General features: G+C 34.2%; 1 protein-coding gene and 1 long non-coding RNA gene across 5 annotated transcripts; one reads left to right on the top strand and one right to left on the bottom strand.

The window, feature by feature from the left end:
* The first annotated feature begins 1,674 nt into the window (after nucleotides 1–1,674).
* LOC113783700 (F-box/LRR-repeat protein 10) lies at nucleotides 1,675–5,536 on the top strand. 2 transcript variants are annotated; one of them, XM_027329904.1, is made up of 4 exons: nucleotides 1,675–1,897; nucleotides 1,987–2,195; nucleotides 2,406–2,499; nucleotides 3,692–5,536. In XM_027329904.1, exons 1-4 carry the CDS (start codon nucleotides 1,712–1,714, stop codon nucleotides 5,135–5,137), a joined length of 1,935 nt encoding a protein of 644 aa, XP_027185705.1. In that variant the 5' UTR covers nucleotides 1,675–1,711; the 3' UTR covers nucleotides 5,138–5,536. The 2 variants fall into 2 exon arrangements, with proteins under 2 accessions (XP_027185705.1, XP_027185708.1); XM_027329907.1 differs by lacking the exons at nucleotides 1,675–1,897; nucleotides 2,406–2,499 and having other exon boundaries at nucleotides 2,090–2,195.
* A 2,533-nt stretch (nucleotides 5,537–8,069) lies between these two features.
* Nucleotides 8,070–10,823, bottom strand: LOC113783401. 3 transcript variants are annotated; one of them, XR_003469903.1, is made up of 5 exons: nucleotides 10,568–10,822; nucleotides 10,239–10,265; nucleotides 10,011–10,047; nucleotides 8,992–9,103; nucleotides 8,070–8,415 (listed from the first exon to the last, which is right to left on the bottom strand). It is a non-coding gene; the product is annotated as an uncharacterized LOC113783401 (long non-coding RNA). The 3 variants fall into 3 exon arrangements; XR_003469902.1 differs by having other exon boundaries at nucleotides 8,070–8,339; nucleotides 10,568–10,811; XR_003469904.1 differs by lacking the exon at nucleotides 8,070–8,415 and adding an exon at nucleotides 8,717–8,798 and having other exon boundaries at nucleotides 10,568–10,823.
* Between the last annotated feature and the right edge of the window lie 5,802 nt (nucleotides 10,824–16,625).

The raw sequence follows: 16,625 nt of genomic DNA, 5'->3' as shown, positions 1-16,625 counted from the left end.
GACGATAAATCTAATCTATTCTACACTAAGGGAAAGGGGACGGACCTAAGAAGGCCCAGGGATAATCCGGAGCGGATTGAACTACCACCGGATCACACGGATGCACAGCACACCCGCCTGAATTTTTTTTGGAAACAAGTCATTTAAATGGGGTGATGGAAACAAACCTTGTCTCCCACCCCACCAACTAGGTGGTGGCCACTGAGCCAATGGCCCAGTGGTTGTGCACTACTCACTGTACTACAAACACATAGCCGCCCCAAAACCCGGCAAATTCTTCAAAATATTCAAGATTTTTTTAAAAAAATTCCAGTTAATTATGAATCGAGCACTGAACAATTTTTTCATTTTACGCGTGACTCGCGAAAAAGGCCGGCAGCGGACAGAATTTTTATTTTTATATTTCTCAAATGAGAGGCCATCGTGTTCGAGTCATGACGGCGACTGCATCATTCTTTCGCTCATGCACAACAGCACAAAGATTTTCATTTTCCCTAGGCCTAGACTCTAGAGTATTGGATCGCAGCCGGATTTTCTGTCCAATTCCCCGCATCACTTTCCGTCCCATTTATTATTATATTAATAATTCTTATTTATAAACATTATATTTTAATTTTTTCATTTCTTTAAAATCTAATAACTATTAATTAAATAAAAAATAAATACAATTGTATCAAAAAAAGTAATATATAATAGAAAATTAAAAATATAGCCTAAAATTCATAAAAAATCTTATTTTTTTTATGTATTTTAATTTTTTAATTTATAATTATTAAATTTTAAAAATATAAAAAATTAAAATATATATTAATATAATAAAAAGAGAAACCGAGACACTAAGGTTCCGTTTGATAAAACTGAATCTGAATTCTGAAGTTTGAATTCTGAAATCTGAATAGTGAAACAATTAATTTGCTGAATTTTAAGCACTAAAAAGAAATATATGAATGTCTGAATTTTAATGCTAAACCTATTTATATTGTTTGATAAATATTTATAACTGAATGCTTAATAAGTTAAATTTGACAATTTTGTTCTTATATCTTTTCATCCCAAAAAGAAATAGAACCTATGATTTAATTAGCTAAAAATGTTAGGTATGAAAATGACAATATTTATTTTTAAATCAAATTAATATAAAAGATGAATTTTATTATATGAGTAGTACGGAGAAGAAGTAAAAGTCATTCAAAAGGGAGGAAAAGAGAAATAGAAAATCATTAGATAGAGAATATTAGGTTGTTTAATTATATTAGAATTTTGAACATAATTAATAAACAATGGTAGATTTAGTAGATAAGATAAGGTAATTGAAGTAATTCTATTGGTTCTTATCAAAATTAAGCATTCAGTTAGGATTCTTGTGTTGAAAAAAATACACACAAGTTCAGTACTACTTAACAAGTTCAACAAATGAATTTTCATTTATCAAACACTCAAAACATTTGAATATCTGAAAAAGTTCAGACTCATCAATTTTTTATGTTATCAAACAGACCCCAAGACATAAGATTCGTTTCATCTCGTTGGGATCGCTAGCAGTAGTTTTTTTGTAGCACAAAGTATTAGTGTGGGCCGTGCAAAATGCGCACTCTAGTAAAGAAAAGAATATTCCTCTGCTTCTTCCTCCTGCTTCCTACGGTAAGACACTTAGCTAAAACACGAGTAGATTTACAAACCAAGGCAAAAAAAGAAAGAAGGGAAGAGGAAAATGGCTAACCCGCATGAGCCCCACTCGGATCCATCGCAGAGCCTCATGATCCTCCCGTCGGCACTCATCGCCACCATCCTGGCAAAGCTGGACGTGGCCTCCATTTGCTCGGCCGCGTCCACTTGCCGGGCCTTCCACTCCTGCGCCTCCCATATCCTCTCCTTCATCCCCAACTTTCACCTCCTCGTAAGTCGCGCCTGACGTGCTTTTTTTTTCTGCCTTTGCGAAGATTTTATCTTTGTGATTTGCTGATTACGGTTTTCTAAAATTGAAAGGATATTGGGCTTTCAATTGATTTGTTGAGGCCGTTGCTGATGCCTACCAATCCCTATCTCCGGACCCTGCAAGTTGACTGCACTCGACTTGACGATTCCTCCTTCGATTATCTTCTTCGCCCCTCCCTGCAAGAGCTTTCCCTTCACAATTGTGCCGATTTCACCGGCAAGCTTCTCTCTCATATTGGCCAACGATGCAAGGGCCTCAGGTGGGGTTTCCTTTCTTTCCTTTTGGTTCCAAATTTTTTAAACTGAAACTGAAGTGCGTTTTTATTAAATTCTCTATCTGGAGGTAAAATTTTTTTTCTTCATTATTGTAAAGTTTTGGCCTTTTTGAGTGTCATTTGTAAAGAGATGTATTTCGTGAATTTTGTTGGGATTTTGTTATTAGCTTTGCTGTTTTTCGCTTTTCTATTCAGGTTTTTGTACTTGAGTTCATTGGCTGAGAAAAGAGGGAGGTCAATTGACGTGTCTGATCTTGAGGAATTACTCCTTGGTTGCACTGAGTTGGAAGTAAGGTTTCATTTGCCCGAGTGGCTTTCTGTAAGATGTGAAATCTACCATCATAAGCAGAATTAAAAGGATGTGGGGGCTTATCTATAGTGATGGCGATTTTATTACTTTTCACGTACTACTTTTCCTCAATTTTGATCTCTATAGACACATTCAGGAAAATGCAGTTGCAGATGTATATCCTAGAGAAATAAAGTGAAAAGTTTTCTACTATGTTAAAACTAATTTTTTTTCAGTAAATGAGTGCAAACTGCTGGGGAATTTCATCATGAAATGGGTGAAATCATTTACCATTTATGTAGACTCACATGGCTGTTTCAGTGCTTATTTGCTTCTAGTCCAGTTAAAAGTTCTGAACCCCCTAGAACAATTCCTAGTGTTGTAGTTCTACATGAACTTGTATCATTTGATCACTTGGTTGATGATATTTTGACTACTTATCCAAAATCATAAGCCTCCTTGTTCATTTTGATTCATGGGAAATCTGGATTAAATTCACCTCTTATGGTTCGTGGTTTTTGATGCTCACTAAAATGTCAGAAGTAGAATCAATGTGGACCATTAAGGCATCTAAGGCCTATAACTTGGTGCAAAATTACCCTTTCCTTGTGGGATCGTAGAAAATTATCAATCCAGGCATTGGCGCATTGCCATGCAAGGAAAGGGGCTGATCTTGTTTGAGAACTTACGACCTCCTTGGCTAAAATTTCAACAACCTTCACAGTGAGCCAAGTCTTATGCTCATATTGGAGACTTTGAATGTTGCTAATTGCATTGTCAACTTAATATTAGAATTACTAATTTTATGTTTACCGTGTTAAATGACTGACATAATATTTCTGAAATTTGAGCCTTATTGTTGAGATAAATCTGAATTAGTAGCTTCAAGTTGTAATATTACAAGCTTTATGACGGTTGAGTGTTAAACATGATTTGCTTAAAACTGTCATGACTAATTGAGTAAGTAATTTTTGGGATTCAAATATTTCGTTAATCTGATGGTCTTTATGTAAAAGTAGGGATCACTTTTAAAGTTCATATGTTGTTAATTTTATTGTGTGCTCTATATTCTCCTTTTTAATATAATTGTATCAAAGAAAGGACAGGACTGGGTGCTATATAATTTGACTGCTTAGCTTATTCCTATCAGTTCACCATCAGTAATGAGGTTGCGTTTTTTTTTTTTTTATAGACTCTGATCCTGATGTTTGACGTATCAATGTTTGTGCGGCATAATTTTGCTCGTGTGTGGGCTTTGGCAACTTCAAAACTCGTTTCACTGGAAATAGGATTCATTTCTTCAATAATGGTGACTGAACTGCTTAGCCCTCCTATTGGCCCAAATCAATCATCACATCATTTACGAACATGCATTTTCCCCGGCATACAGAAATTGAGCCTGTCTGTGGACTATATCACGGACACCATGGTCAGTATGATATCTGAAAGTCTTCCCTCATTGACCCATTTAGACCTTCGGGATTCACCAATTATGGAACCAAGGGTTTCGTTTGATCTCACCAACATCGGTCTTCAACAAATTAATCTGCATGGAAAACTGAAGCACCTTTCTTTAGTACGAAGCCAAGAGATTTTCCCTACATTTTTCAAGCGAGTAAATGATCTGGGGATCCTTCTTATGGCTGACAAGTGCTCGAGCATGGAAAGCATTTATCTTGGTGGTTTCTGTCAGGTTACAGAAACAGGTTTTAAAACTCTTCTGCATTCATGTGCTAAGCTGTACAAGCTTAGGGTGTCTCATGGGAACCATCTTACTGATCTCATATTTCATGACATTACTGCAACTTCCCTTTCTTTGACGCATGTCAGCTTGAGATGGTGTAACCTTTTAACCAACTTTGCTGTTACTCGACTGGCTTCCAACAGGGGTTTGGTTGTCCTTGACCTGAGGGACTGCAGAAACCTCGGGGATGATGCCCTTCAAGCAATCAGCACCCTCCCTAAGTTAAAGACATTACTACTAGATGGTTCTGATATTAGTGATATGGGATTGTGTCACTTGAGCAAGGGTATGTCAAGTTCCCTTGTTTCATTGTCTCTACGAGGATGCAAGAGGCTTACAGATAAGTGCATCTCTTTTTTGTTTGATGATTATTCAAACCGGGAATTGAGAGAATTGGATCTGTCAAATGTACCTAACCTCTCAGATGCTGGGATGCTGTTGCTTGCAAAAAGTCGTATCCCGATTTTTGAGCTGCGAATGCGTCAGTGTCCTCTTATAAGTGATACTTCAGTAATTGCACTGGCCTCAATGAAGGTTGACGAAAATGGTTGGCAGGGCAGCAGCTTGAGGTTGTTGGATCTTTATAACTGTGGTGGGATTACACAACTCGCGTTCCGGTGGTTGAAGAAGCCTTACTTCCCAAGATTGAGATGGTTAGGGGTTACTGGAAGTGTCAACAGGGATCTCGTGGATGCCTTGACCAGGAATAGGCCATTCTTGCATGTTGGTTGCCGTGGCGAGGAACTAGGCGCGGACCAGTGGGATAAGTTAGATGATCTTTACATTCATGACCACGAGGAAGTTGATGAATTTGAACAGTGGCTTCTGGAAGGCGAGAACGGGAGTGATGAAGAGATGGAAGAAGCTGAAAATGTTGAAGTGCTTCCAGATTGATCATGCATCTGTGGGCTTATCAGCTTTCAAGTTCTGTTATATTATATGTGAAGAAAGTAGATGACTTGAAGTCTGATTGTGGTTTCTCGAGGGAAAATGAGGAGTGGTCGAGAGATGGAAGAAGACCTTGAAATCAAGGTGGGGTGGGGATGTTTTCTTCGGCCATCTCATGTTTACATTAGTTGTACAGATTTCAAAACCAATCCAGCAATGATGCTTGGAATGTTGTCCCTATGTAACTTTTGGCTTCTGTGTGTATCCCACATGCTTTTGTGCATATGTTTGTAGATAGTACTAACAGACGCATTTCACTGATTCATGTTTGGGAATCCAGTGTGCGCATTGTATTTTAGAGTGGCTATTTTCCTCAAGTACAAAAACCTATTTCTATTTGGATTTTGGAGTGGCGTGCGAAATTTGTTTTTAAAGCATTCAATGAAACAAAGAATGGTCTAGGGGGTAGCCTCATGAGGTCCCGAGGTTAAGTGTTCGAGTCACCTCTTTATCGCTTGTGTATTCTTGGGGACGGAGTGTACAAGCATAAGGAGATTATTCCGGTAAAAATTGAAATACTCCCTGTGTTGAAAAAAAAAAATTCAACGAAACAAAGAAGGCGTAATAAGATCTATCTACATGGTCAAAACTGGTACTGACTCCTTTTTACTGACCCCATTTCTGGTAGCATCACCAAGTCACGGACGCGCATATAAATGGTTCTCCATTGTTACCTTTTATAGTCGCAGCGACTAAGATTAATCTGTAACTTATAAAGGGGTGGTCACAATATTGCTGCAAATGAGCATTCGTATTTTCTCTATTAAAATCAGACTATTTATAACATTGCTATTTTCTTTTTTTTAATTATTTTCCTATAATAATCTTTTGGGAGTGATGAAACAGTAGTAATGTAAACTGTTCAGTTTTTTAGTTGGGCTTTGGCGGACACTGATGGACTCAGTGAGATACTTAAAGACAAATTTGTAAGCTCGTCCACGGGCCAACTTGAGAATTTGCCTTCCCTCGTGTGTCGTATTAAACCTACCCCACCCCCACCCACCTCCTACTATTCCTCAGTCAAAAAAAAAAAAAAAAAAGGAAAGAAGAGTATAAATATGATACTCCCTCCGTCCCACTTTGATAGTTCTATTTCTTTTTTCACACAGTTTAAGAAAAAGTAGTTAACTTTGTTAAAAAAGTAAATTTAGATTGCTATTTTTCTAAAATACCCTTACATTAAATATGATACAACTTTATGGGAACTTGAATTGATGGTAAAAAAAGAATCAACTCTCATTAAATGGGGTAGGTTTATAGTAACAACTACTTACAATGAATAAGGGTATTTTAGAAAAATTAAAATACAACTACATTCTTCAATTAGAAAGTGGACTACAATTTGGGACAGATGAAAAATGAATACAAGACTATCAAAGTGGGACGGAGGGAGTATATGGTTTGTCTCTATAGGCCTTGTTTGGCAAGTAAGTTTTTGACCAAATTTGTCTGTTACAAGTTTTTTAACATCTTCAACTACAGTAATCTTAAAAAAAATTTCAAAAATTTTAAACTATACACTTCAAAATATCCAAAAATTTACACACTTTAAAATATTTTTCTACAACTTCTACAGTAAGTTATAGTAAAACTTTAGACAAATACCAAAAAAACTCACATGCCAAACGGAGCTATATATATAAGAAGTTCTTGCTTAGTGTGAGATTTTTAGATTTTCGTACTGAACAAAAAAAAAATCAATGGCTCTTGTCCAAATTCCCCGATTCTTTTTGTACATTTCATGATCGTGAACTACGGATCATGATGAAACTATTTTTTGATAATAAATTATTTGAAATAATTTTATAAAAAAAATATTATAACACTTTTTTAACATAATGTTTATAAAATAAAAAGATGATGCGAGCAAAAAGACTTGCTTCCAAATAATTGTTATTATTATTATTATTATTATTATACTAGTAGTTCTTAAACGTGGGGGCGTTAAGTATCTGGCTTTGACATATGGGAATGCGTCACTTAATATATTGGCATGATTATTGTTTTTGGTCTTCATTCTTATCTGAACATTGCAGTTCATACATCAACGTTAACGTTACTTAACGACGACGACGACGAGAGCGGAGACAGAATAACAAGTCAACGCTATATTCCCCTTCACCGATATCCATCCACCGCACGTCGTTTTTTGGTATAAATATCATATCCATCCATAAATATGTATATATCCATTATCCATTATCCACCCACCCACCCACCCACCATGTAATGGATCGGAGGTAAGCTGATTACTACTTCCTCCGTCTTACTTGATAGTCCTATTTTTCTTTTTAGTCTGTCTCAAATTATAGTCCACTTTCCAATTGAAGAATGTAGTTATATTTTAATTTTCCTAAAATACCCTTATTCAATGTAAGTTGTTGTTACTATAAACCTATCCCATTTAATGAGAGTTGATTCTTTTTTTACCATCAATTCAAGTTCCCATAAAGTTGTACTCTAATTAATGTGAGGGTATTTTAGGAAAATAGCTACCTAAATTGATTGTTCCAACAAGATTAACTACTTTTTCTTAAACTGTGTGAAAAAAAAATCAGGACCATCAAAGTGGGACGGAGGGAGTATTTTGTTTCTGTAAAAAAGAAAAAAAAAACAATTGAAAAAAATTAACCAGTTGTACGTTCCAACTTTTATATTGAGAATCACAACGCACGCAAAATCGTACTACAATGCCCATGATCAAAGTAGTACTAATGAATACGATCGGTACTTCCAACGCGGCACATTTCTCAATCTATACTGGACAGCCATTTTCCTTTCAACTAGGAGAGGATCACCGCGCTATGCGCGGTGTTTAATTGTAGAGTCTGCTCAATGATGCCCAGTAGTGTATAATGAAAGATAAATAACAAAATAATTAACAGAAAAGTCACATTGAAATTGGCTCTGTGAATGTAAATTTCAATCATGTTTGGAGGAAACAAGATATACAATAAAAGTTACATTGATCCAAAAGTACTCTAGTACCTATACTTTGAACAGCTAACTATACTCTTGTTTCGTAGTGCTTTTTGGACACCTCAAATTCTCAAATAACTTCTTCTGCCAGAAGGTTTTCGCCACAAAATACTCCAATATCAACATGCAATCAACAATACTCCAATGAAACTAAGAGACTAAACTTCGCCTGTAATCCTTAGTTCTGATCAAGTCAGATACAAGAAGAAAAAGAACTTCCAGAGAACATTGTGCAAGTTTCTAGTCTGGGGAATTGAAAAGTTAAAACATATATGAAATAAATGTAGAAAGCAATTACGGAGAACCAGAAAAAAAAAATCCCAAGGGAAAAAGGAACAGTTAAAATTCATTAAAAAAAACAGCTGACAAAACCAGAAAAAAAGGGAAAGGGAAAAGAATTTAGATTTTCATCAAAGCAAAATTATTATCAGAATTTGCTGATGGCAGTCAAGCATTATCCTACATCCATGATAATCCCATCAAATGAGAACTTATTAAAACAAACCACTATGATTGCATACTCTATCCAAACACATTGCCATTTAGGCATTTTATTTGTCTCCAACAATTTCAGCCACATGGTTAATAATCTTCTATGCCATGTATGCCTTGAATATCAAGAAATTGACTGGCAAATAGTGAGACAACGAATTCAGAAAATGTGAAAGAAAAGAAAAAATGAACTACATGAAGAAGATTTTTCACATTTAGCTATTTATGAAAGATCAAAAAAATTTGAAAGAAAGGAAAAATCTGCTTTCACTGTGTATGTTGACAAAATTATATATCTTAGATTAAACAATCAAATCTAAACATGTTACCTCTTGCTGTTCAATTCGAACCCATTTTGAGTGGCGTAAATAAATCTTAAAGCTTCTAGCAGAATTACCATCACCAATGCTTCAAGCTTCATCACGATCCACTTCAATTAACCTAAAAAGGAATAATATTAAATAGGTTAGTCGAGCAAAAACACAACTTGAAAACAAAAACAAAACCATTTCTTATACAGATACAGAAATATAAAAGGTTATTTAAAGTTTTTAAACAAAATGACAATTCACTTCCCCAATTCTAAAATGTGCTCAGAATCTAGTAGCTAAGAAGTCTTATTCTTGGGCAAACGTCTTTTTACCTAGAAAAACTAAAACCATTTAAATTAAGGACCATTATGTAACGTTCATGTTCTTCAATTGGTGTTCTTTGACATAAATAGAATGAAACACTTGTTCTATTTTTTCCTTATGAAAGAAACAGAAATGATACATAGATATAGTTTTAAGAATAATTAAACATAAACATTTTTTATTGCATAAGACATTTTGCTCTTGTTTAAAAAAAAATTTCTTCCATCCCTCCCAAATTAACATTCTTCGCTCTCTCCTACCTTCCTTGAAGAAAAACTCAATTAACTGAATGCTTATCAGTGAATTACCACAATAAACATAACACATCAGTACTACTATCACTCATTATATCCACCTACTATAAATATCACCAATTTATTAAAAAATTCTCTAGACTAAGCACCGAAAATAATGCAATTATATTAAAAATTTCTCTAGACTAACACATCAGCACTACTACCACTCAATATATCCACCTATTATCAATATCACCAATTTATTAAAAATTTCTCTAGACTGAGCACTGAAATTAATGCAATTAATCGAATAATTAACCAAAACCTCAGCTACTCTATCCACCAAATTTAAACATTTCAACGGGTGAAAAATAATTTCTATCAATAGAGATAGACAGAAAACTGCAAGCATTCTAAATATAAGGACTGTAACCTCATGGAGTATAGCATTTTGAAACCAAAAGGATAAGAAGATACCTTAGAAGAAACAACACAACCAATATAATAGAATCTCCTGCAAAGCAAGTTCATGCATCAAACATCCAAAAAAAAAAATCAAAGAACCGTTAGAAGCAACCCAAAATAAGGATCCATAGTAACTGCGAATAAGGGGGGAAAAATATCATCAACTTAACATAAAAACTTAAAAGGACTCGGAAAGAAATATAGACATTAACATTTGAAAAAGAACCAAAGAATCCATACCTTTACATTTCGTTGTAACTCTCAACTCTGGAATCCAAGGCAGAATAATCCAAAAATATGAACAAAATTAAATCAAATAGATAAAAACACCAAGGGTGTAACACTCGAAAAGGAAAACTAACAAAGAACAGTATAAGAAAAATATAGTCAATATTTTAGGCACAAAGTTTTGTACAATTGTAAAATCCGAATGTTTGGTTATTGGTTTTGCGGGAAAAGAGATATACAAAGGACAAATTATTGCTGATGATGACAAGAAAATAAGGAGCTGAACAAGGGGAAAAAAACCCACAATAATAAACTGAAAAATAAACATTTGAAAAAAATACCATGATAGCATCTATGGAAGTGCATAATTGAGCTTTCTCTTCATCATTTTACTTTATTCACCTCTTCTTGGTTCTAACGAGAAGAGTTTTGAGAGAATTATCGGTGGAGAATGGAAGAGGAGCAGTTCTGATCAGAGAAGAAAAAAGAAAGGAAGTGGTCATAGCCTCATAGGACTCCTCGAGCCACTCGATTGATAAGAGTAGATAGGTGAGCTGTCGATTTCTAATGGAAGCAGCAGGACAACAGATGACATAAGCAGCAGCAACTCTTGTATTTCTTTCCCAATAGTCCCCGAGTAATGATGTTGGGGGCCAAAAAAAACCAAAAGAAACAAAGCAAAGCCAACCAAAGCCACGTGGGACCAGAATTTAGCTGCAGACTTCCAAGCCAGACGTCCAAAAGCAAAACAAAGAAAAAAAGAAACAATCGGCTGGAGGACGACCAATTCACGCGAGCGAATTCACACGAAGCAGACGACCACCAATCGGCCAATGGAAGCCCGCCACGTCAGCAATCAGAACTCAATTGAAAAGCTCCCCATTCCCGCATAGACTAGATATGTTAATAAAACCAAACAACAGAAAAAACTTTTTTAGTATACACAATTTTTTTTTGTCGCACCGATAGCATTAATAAAATCTATTCTAATTTAATATATTTTTTTGTGGCAACGATAACATTAGTATAATCTAATATAGGAGAAGGGAGGCGATCTAACCGACGGAGAATTCCGTCGAAGGTAGCCACAATTAAGTGATCAGATGGAAAGCATGGATTCAAAGTCTTCGGGACGACCAACAGCCCAATAATAGCATTAATACGCAATTTATTAGATCGATAATAATCTAAATATCAAAGCATCTACATACGAGTTATCTTTTTGGGTGACTGAGGTTTGAGCTAACAGTTTTCAGAATTATTAGTAATTATGGTAGTGATATTTATGGCGCATATTTCCTTGCTCTACTGCAAGAAACGGAAACGATGATATACAAGTACGAACAACGGCCGGATCACATCACAGACGTTTTGTAAGTTTTGAACTTACAGATGCTGTACCTATCGGTTGTTTAGCTCAAGTTTTGCTCTTTTTTTTTTTTTTTGATTCTTTTTTGGTGCTAAAATTTCTTTGCTTTTCCTGGCTTGAACAAGAACAATGCCATGCTCGGGAGACTAGTTATGATGATTTGCCATTCGTTGAAATAATCACAAATTGATGGACTACAATGAACCTTGAAAAATGGATAATTCGATTGGAAATTTGTTCATACCATTAAATACGATTCTACAGTCAAATTTATAAAAGTTTCAACACACAAATCACGAACCAAAGGCCAAATAACTCCACGTCACACAAAAACTATCGATGCTCAATTTAGTCTTCTCTATCTAGAAAACTTTCAATTCCTTCTAATTGATCATTGGTCGCAGAGCAGAGCAACTTAGTTTGAAGTTGGATGCAAATTAAGGCCCCGTTTAACAAGTGAATTTTTTGGGTGCTTGTCTAAAATTTTATTGTAAATTACTGTAGAAGTTTTAAAAAAAATTTTTGAAGTGTATTTTTTTTTAAAATATTTTAAAGTGTATAGTTTAAAAACTTTGAGAAACTTTTTGAGGTTACTGTAGCTAAAGTTTTTAAAAAACTTGTAGCAAACAAACTTAGCAAAAAATTTGTCTACCAAACAAGGCCTAAGATTGAGTCAATGCACTCATATTCCATACTAGTAATTAGCGTATTGTTCCGGTAGAGGTTGTAAATCAAGTCGCTGCATGTTACTCCAGGCCTACCAAACGTTATCGATACGATGGTGGGAACAGAAACAGAACAGGAACAGGAACAGGAACACACCATGTTCAATGCTACTGTCTTTTTTTTTAGGGTTAGGTACAAGAACCGGTTTCCCTTGCCTTTTCCGTTTCGATTATCCCGTCCTTCTAAAAATGTACCGTAAACGAGTTGCATTAACCCAAAACCAGAAGGGGAGGGGAGGCAAATCCCTCCTAAAAAGAAGGCTGGTACGGCTTAAGGAATATGTAGCCCACCGCAATACTGGAAGAATGAGCACCGAGCGAGGCGGGATTTTACCATCTCTTTACCCAACATATAAACTCCTTCCTGTTCTTTGGCTTGGCTCCGCTTTGGATTGATCTTTTTTAAAAACTAAATTTTTCATATATAATGTTATAGTAATACACAGACAAAAATAATTTCAAAAATACAAAAAACAACCTTAAAAATACAAAAACAGCCTCAAAAAACAAGATCATCTACAGTAAAAGTTTTTCACCTATATTACTACAGTAAAATATTTCAAAAACACCTCAAAAAACAGCTAATCTAAAGTGAGCAGCTTTGCTTTAACTTGTAATTTCCTTTTACTGAACTTTTTTTTTTCAAAAAAAAGGGATGCATGAAAACAAAAAACACGTAGTACTGAAAAGGAAAGACTATCATTATAAACATATGATTATGTTGGCGCATTGAAAGTGTCACACTTTCTATTTTGAAATATTTTAAAAACGCTTTTCAATCTTTCTTTTCAATATAGTCTTTCCCTTTAATCATATGCATGTTATCACTCAAATTCAAAATTTAAATTTGCGAGGATAAGATTGAAAAAAGAAGTACAAACATCACAATTAAATCGCTATTATTAACGAAACATAACATAATAATTGGAACCTATCTTCTAATCTAGCATCTAGGTTCAATGAACTTGAAAAGCGTCTAGATTCATTGAATATATGCATATATGCTTTGCTTTTAGAGGAGTTTACCGTGACGATTGCCGTCCATGTGGTTTCTTTTTAATCTAGCGTCCCGTTATGTAATCTTATAAATACAGTCATTCCATTTAAGCTTTAGGACTTCATATTTCCCTTTCATTTTCTCAGTGACATTTTAACTCCGTTCTACGTAAAATTTAGCAAACCTTGTATCCTTTCTGTTTTATAATAAGTCAATTAGAAATAAGCTCCCATAAAACCCATTTTAATACACAGGTTATAATCTTCAATTTCCTTTTTTTTTTTTGCATATAAATGAAGAGTAGCAAAGGAAAGATAGACGACGGGCCCTAGCGAAAAGGACCATCCCCGCGAGTTAGGAGTGCCAGGATGAAGATAAAGATAAACTCCAAAATAAAATGCTACTTGTCGGGGAGGGAAAGCAACCGGCGGAGGACCCCATTTGCCCAAACGTCGTATCTGCTCAAGTCCGGGCTTATTACACCGTTTTGCCTCATAAACCCATTAATATCATCGACTCTTTCTAGCCAAGCATAAAGTCCGTTTGGATTGCCTTTTTTTTTTTTGGAGATTTTTCCGAAAAAATCTCCATTTAATGTATGTGAAATAAAAATGGAGATTAAAAAATGAATTCACAGAAAACGTATTGATGGTTATTTGGGATAGTAAATTATTTGGAATAATTTTTTTAAAAAAATACTATAGTACTTTTTTAATGTGATGTATATGACATAAAAATATGTTGATAATGTAAACAAATAAATTTTTTTAAATAATACACAATCCAATAGTATCTGGCGATTAATTTGATAAATTAGGTCAATTCATTTTGAAGCAAAAAAAAAAAAAAGTTGTACTAGTTCACTTTGAATTGTTTAAATTTGATTTTCTAGTTAAATTGAAAACAAGTAACTTTTCAAATTTTGACATGTAATCATATCATACTCGTTCTATTAGAAAATAAGGGTTAGTACTAGTTTATATAGTAAGATTGTTGGGCCTGTTTGGCAAGCAAGTTTTTTGTCAAGTTTGTCTACTACAAGTTTTTTAAATAACTTTAACTACAATAACCTCAAAAAATTTCTTAAAATTTTTAAACTATACACTTCAAAATATCTAAAAATTTATACATTTCAAAAAATTTTCCTACAACTTCTATAGTAAGTTACCGTAAAAGTTTAAACAAACACCCAAAAAATCCATTTATCAAACAGGACCTGTGTTCTTTCCTTCTTTTATTTTTTGGCAACACATGACAGAGGGAGCATAGAATGTACCTATTATTTACTGTTGACAGATTTGGTCTGTTTTGCATTTATATTTATTCGCAACTAAAGAGTTAGAAATAATACTCTAATATCAGTGGCGGAGCCAGAAAAAAATCTTAGTGAGGGCAAAAATAACATTAAAATTTTTTATCTACTATTTTTCTAGTTTTTTAAGCAAAAAAAAAAAAAATATTACCAACACAAATATAATATTCCATAAAAAATCATGAAAAACATAAAAAGACAACTCAAAATTATTAATGTAATAATTATTTTATTTTAAAAACAAACTAAACTATTTACAATTGCTGACGACGAGTTTTCATATTTTGATAATGGTTTACAACTTTCTCATTTTGAACTTCATGAAGTATATTTTTCTCAATATAAGTAACTAAACTAAATTTTGTGACCCATTCTTTCACATCTTTTCTAAAAAAACTCTGGGGGCACACTTAAAATTATGTTAAAATTGTATAAGTATTATAGAAATTTAAGGGGGGCAATGGGGGCCCGTGCCCCCACCTTAAATCCGCCCCCGTCTAATACAGTTATGGAAATGCTGTATATACTCATGCACTATTGCTTTTCAAAGTTTAAGATGCTCTTATTTCACGTTTAGGGAAAAAAAAAAGAATTCAAACGCAAAAAAAAAAAAAAAGAATAATATGACCAAATTAATGATATATCAACACAATACAATTTGTACAGATGAAATCTTAAAAAGAAGTATTTTTTTTTTTGCTATATATATATATTTAGCAATTCTAAAGGACGGTGGATTAGGGTTTTGTGGGAGTGGATGGATTAGGGTTTGTTGGGATAGGGACCGCGGGCAACCTTTGTCCTTGGATAGCATATTATACACACATAATTTTTATGGAATAAAATATTCCTCACATTACATATGAGTAAAATGATTTTTTATTTTGCTTTGGGATTAATAAATAGTAGAAACCCCGGACCGGAGGAGTTGGAAAAATGTACGCGGCATATTCCATCCAATATCCAGCGGCAGCCTGTCGCCGCTCCCGCTGCCACTCACCGTTATCCAATGCAATAATAGTACTAATATACTTCCGCCACGACATTTGCACGCTGGCTGGTTGATACAACGCTATGCTGATTTATTTAATAAAAAAAATGACCTTTGGTTGCATCCAAGAGCCGCTCCAACCACGTCAGCTAAATCTCCAGGCTTTTATCTATCTATTCTAGTGGAGCAGTAAGCTGACTTGTCTTCCCATCTCAGTCCACATTTTTAGGTAGTTTCCTTGAGATTTATTTCCATCTTTGGTCTCCATTGACTTTCTTTCTTTTTTTTTTTAAAATTATTTGTGTGTTATAGGTATTTGGAGAAAGTGGTGATCTTAAAATAAATAATTTATCGAGTTTGTATTTAGCTAGGTTAGGTGCCTACTTGGCCCTTATTTCTATTATGTGTGTTTTTGTAGTGTATAATTTTATCATTCATGTCTGGATCCGATCGCTCGCGGTGGCTCGTAAGCAAAAGATATGCTTTCAAAGATTAATTCGGAAAACTATTTTTTTTCTCTAAATTTTTTTTATGTTTTTCATAAATATATCAAATCGTTACAGTACATTTTTCTATAAAAATTTCAGAAAATAGCAATCCAAACGAGACCTAAACTTTCCTAGAAAGAGCAGTTTCATATTGGGAAATAAATAGATAAACCATCGATGCAGACCATATATCGCTATTTGTTTGGATTGGCATGATTTCAGATAAAATAATTTGCTTCACAAATTCTAATCACCTTTTTATCTTCCCAATCACCTTTTTATCTCACATACATCACCATCACAAAAAGTGCTACAGTAATTATCTCAAATAAATCATCCAAATAAACTCCTATCCAAACAAACCTACATGTGAATCATATTTTATCAAAAAAAATAGGGAGATTTGCCTTAAGTCATTCAGTAAGATATGACTGTGTCACAGAATAATATATTTCTTTTTACTGCTTAACTTATCCATTATTGCTATTAAAAAAAAAAAGATATCTAGGAATCCACT

Source organism: Coffea eugenioides, chromosome 9, assembly GCF_003713205.1.
Source record: "Coffea eugenioides isolate CCC68of chromosome 9, Ceug_1.0, whole genome shotgun sequence".
Taxonomy (NCBI): domain Eukaryota; kingdom Viridiplantae; phylum Streptophyta; class Magnoliopsida; order Gentianales; family Rubiaceae; genus Coffea; species Coffea eugenioides.
This window is presented reverse-complemented; position numbering and strand designations above follow the sequence as displayed.

Excerpts from the sequence above, each read along its gene's own strand:
- LOC113783700 (XM_027329904.1), top strand. The coding sequence starts at position 1,712 with ATGGCTAACCCGCATGAGCCCCACTCGGATCCATCGCAGAGCCTCATG. Across the intron at positions 2,196-2,405 it reads CAACGATGCAAGGGCCTCAG|GTTTTTGTACTTGAGTTCAT; the intron begins GTGGGGTTTCCT and ends TTTTCTATTCAG. Across the intron at positions 2,500-3,691 it reads TTGGTTGCACTGAGTTGGAA|ACTCTGATCCTGATGTTTGA; the intron begins GTAAGGTTTCAT and ends TTTTTTTTATAG.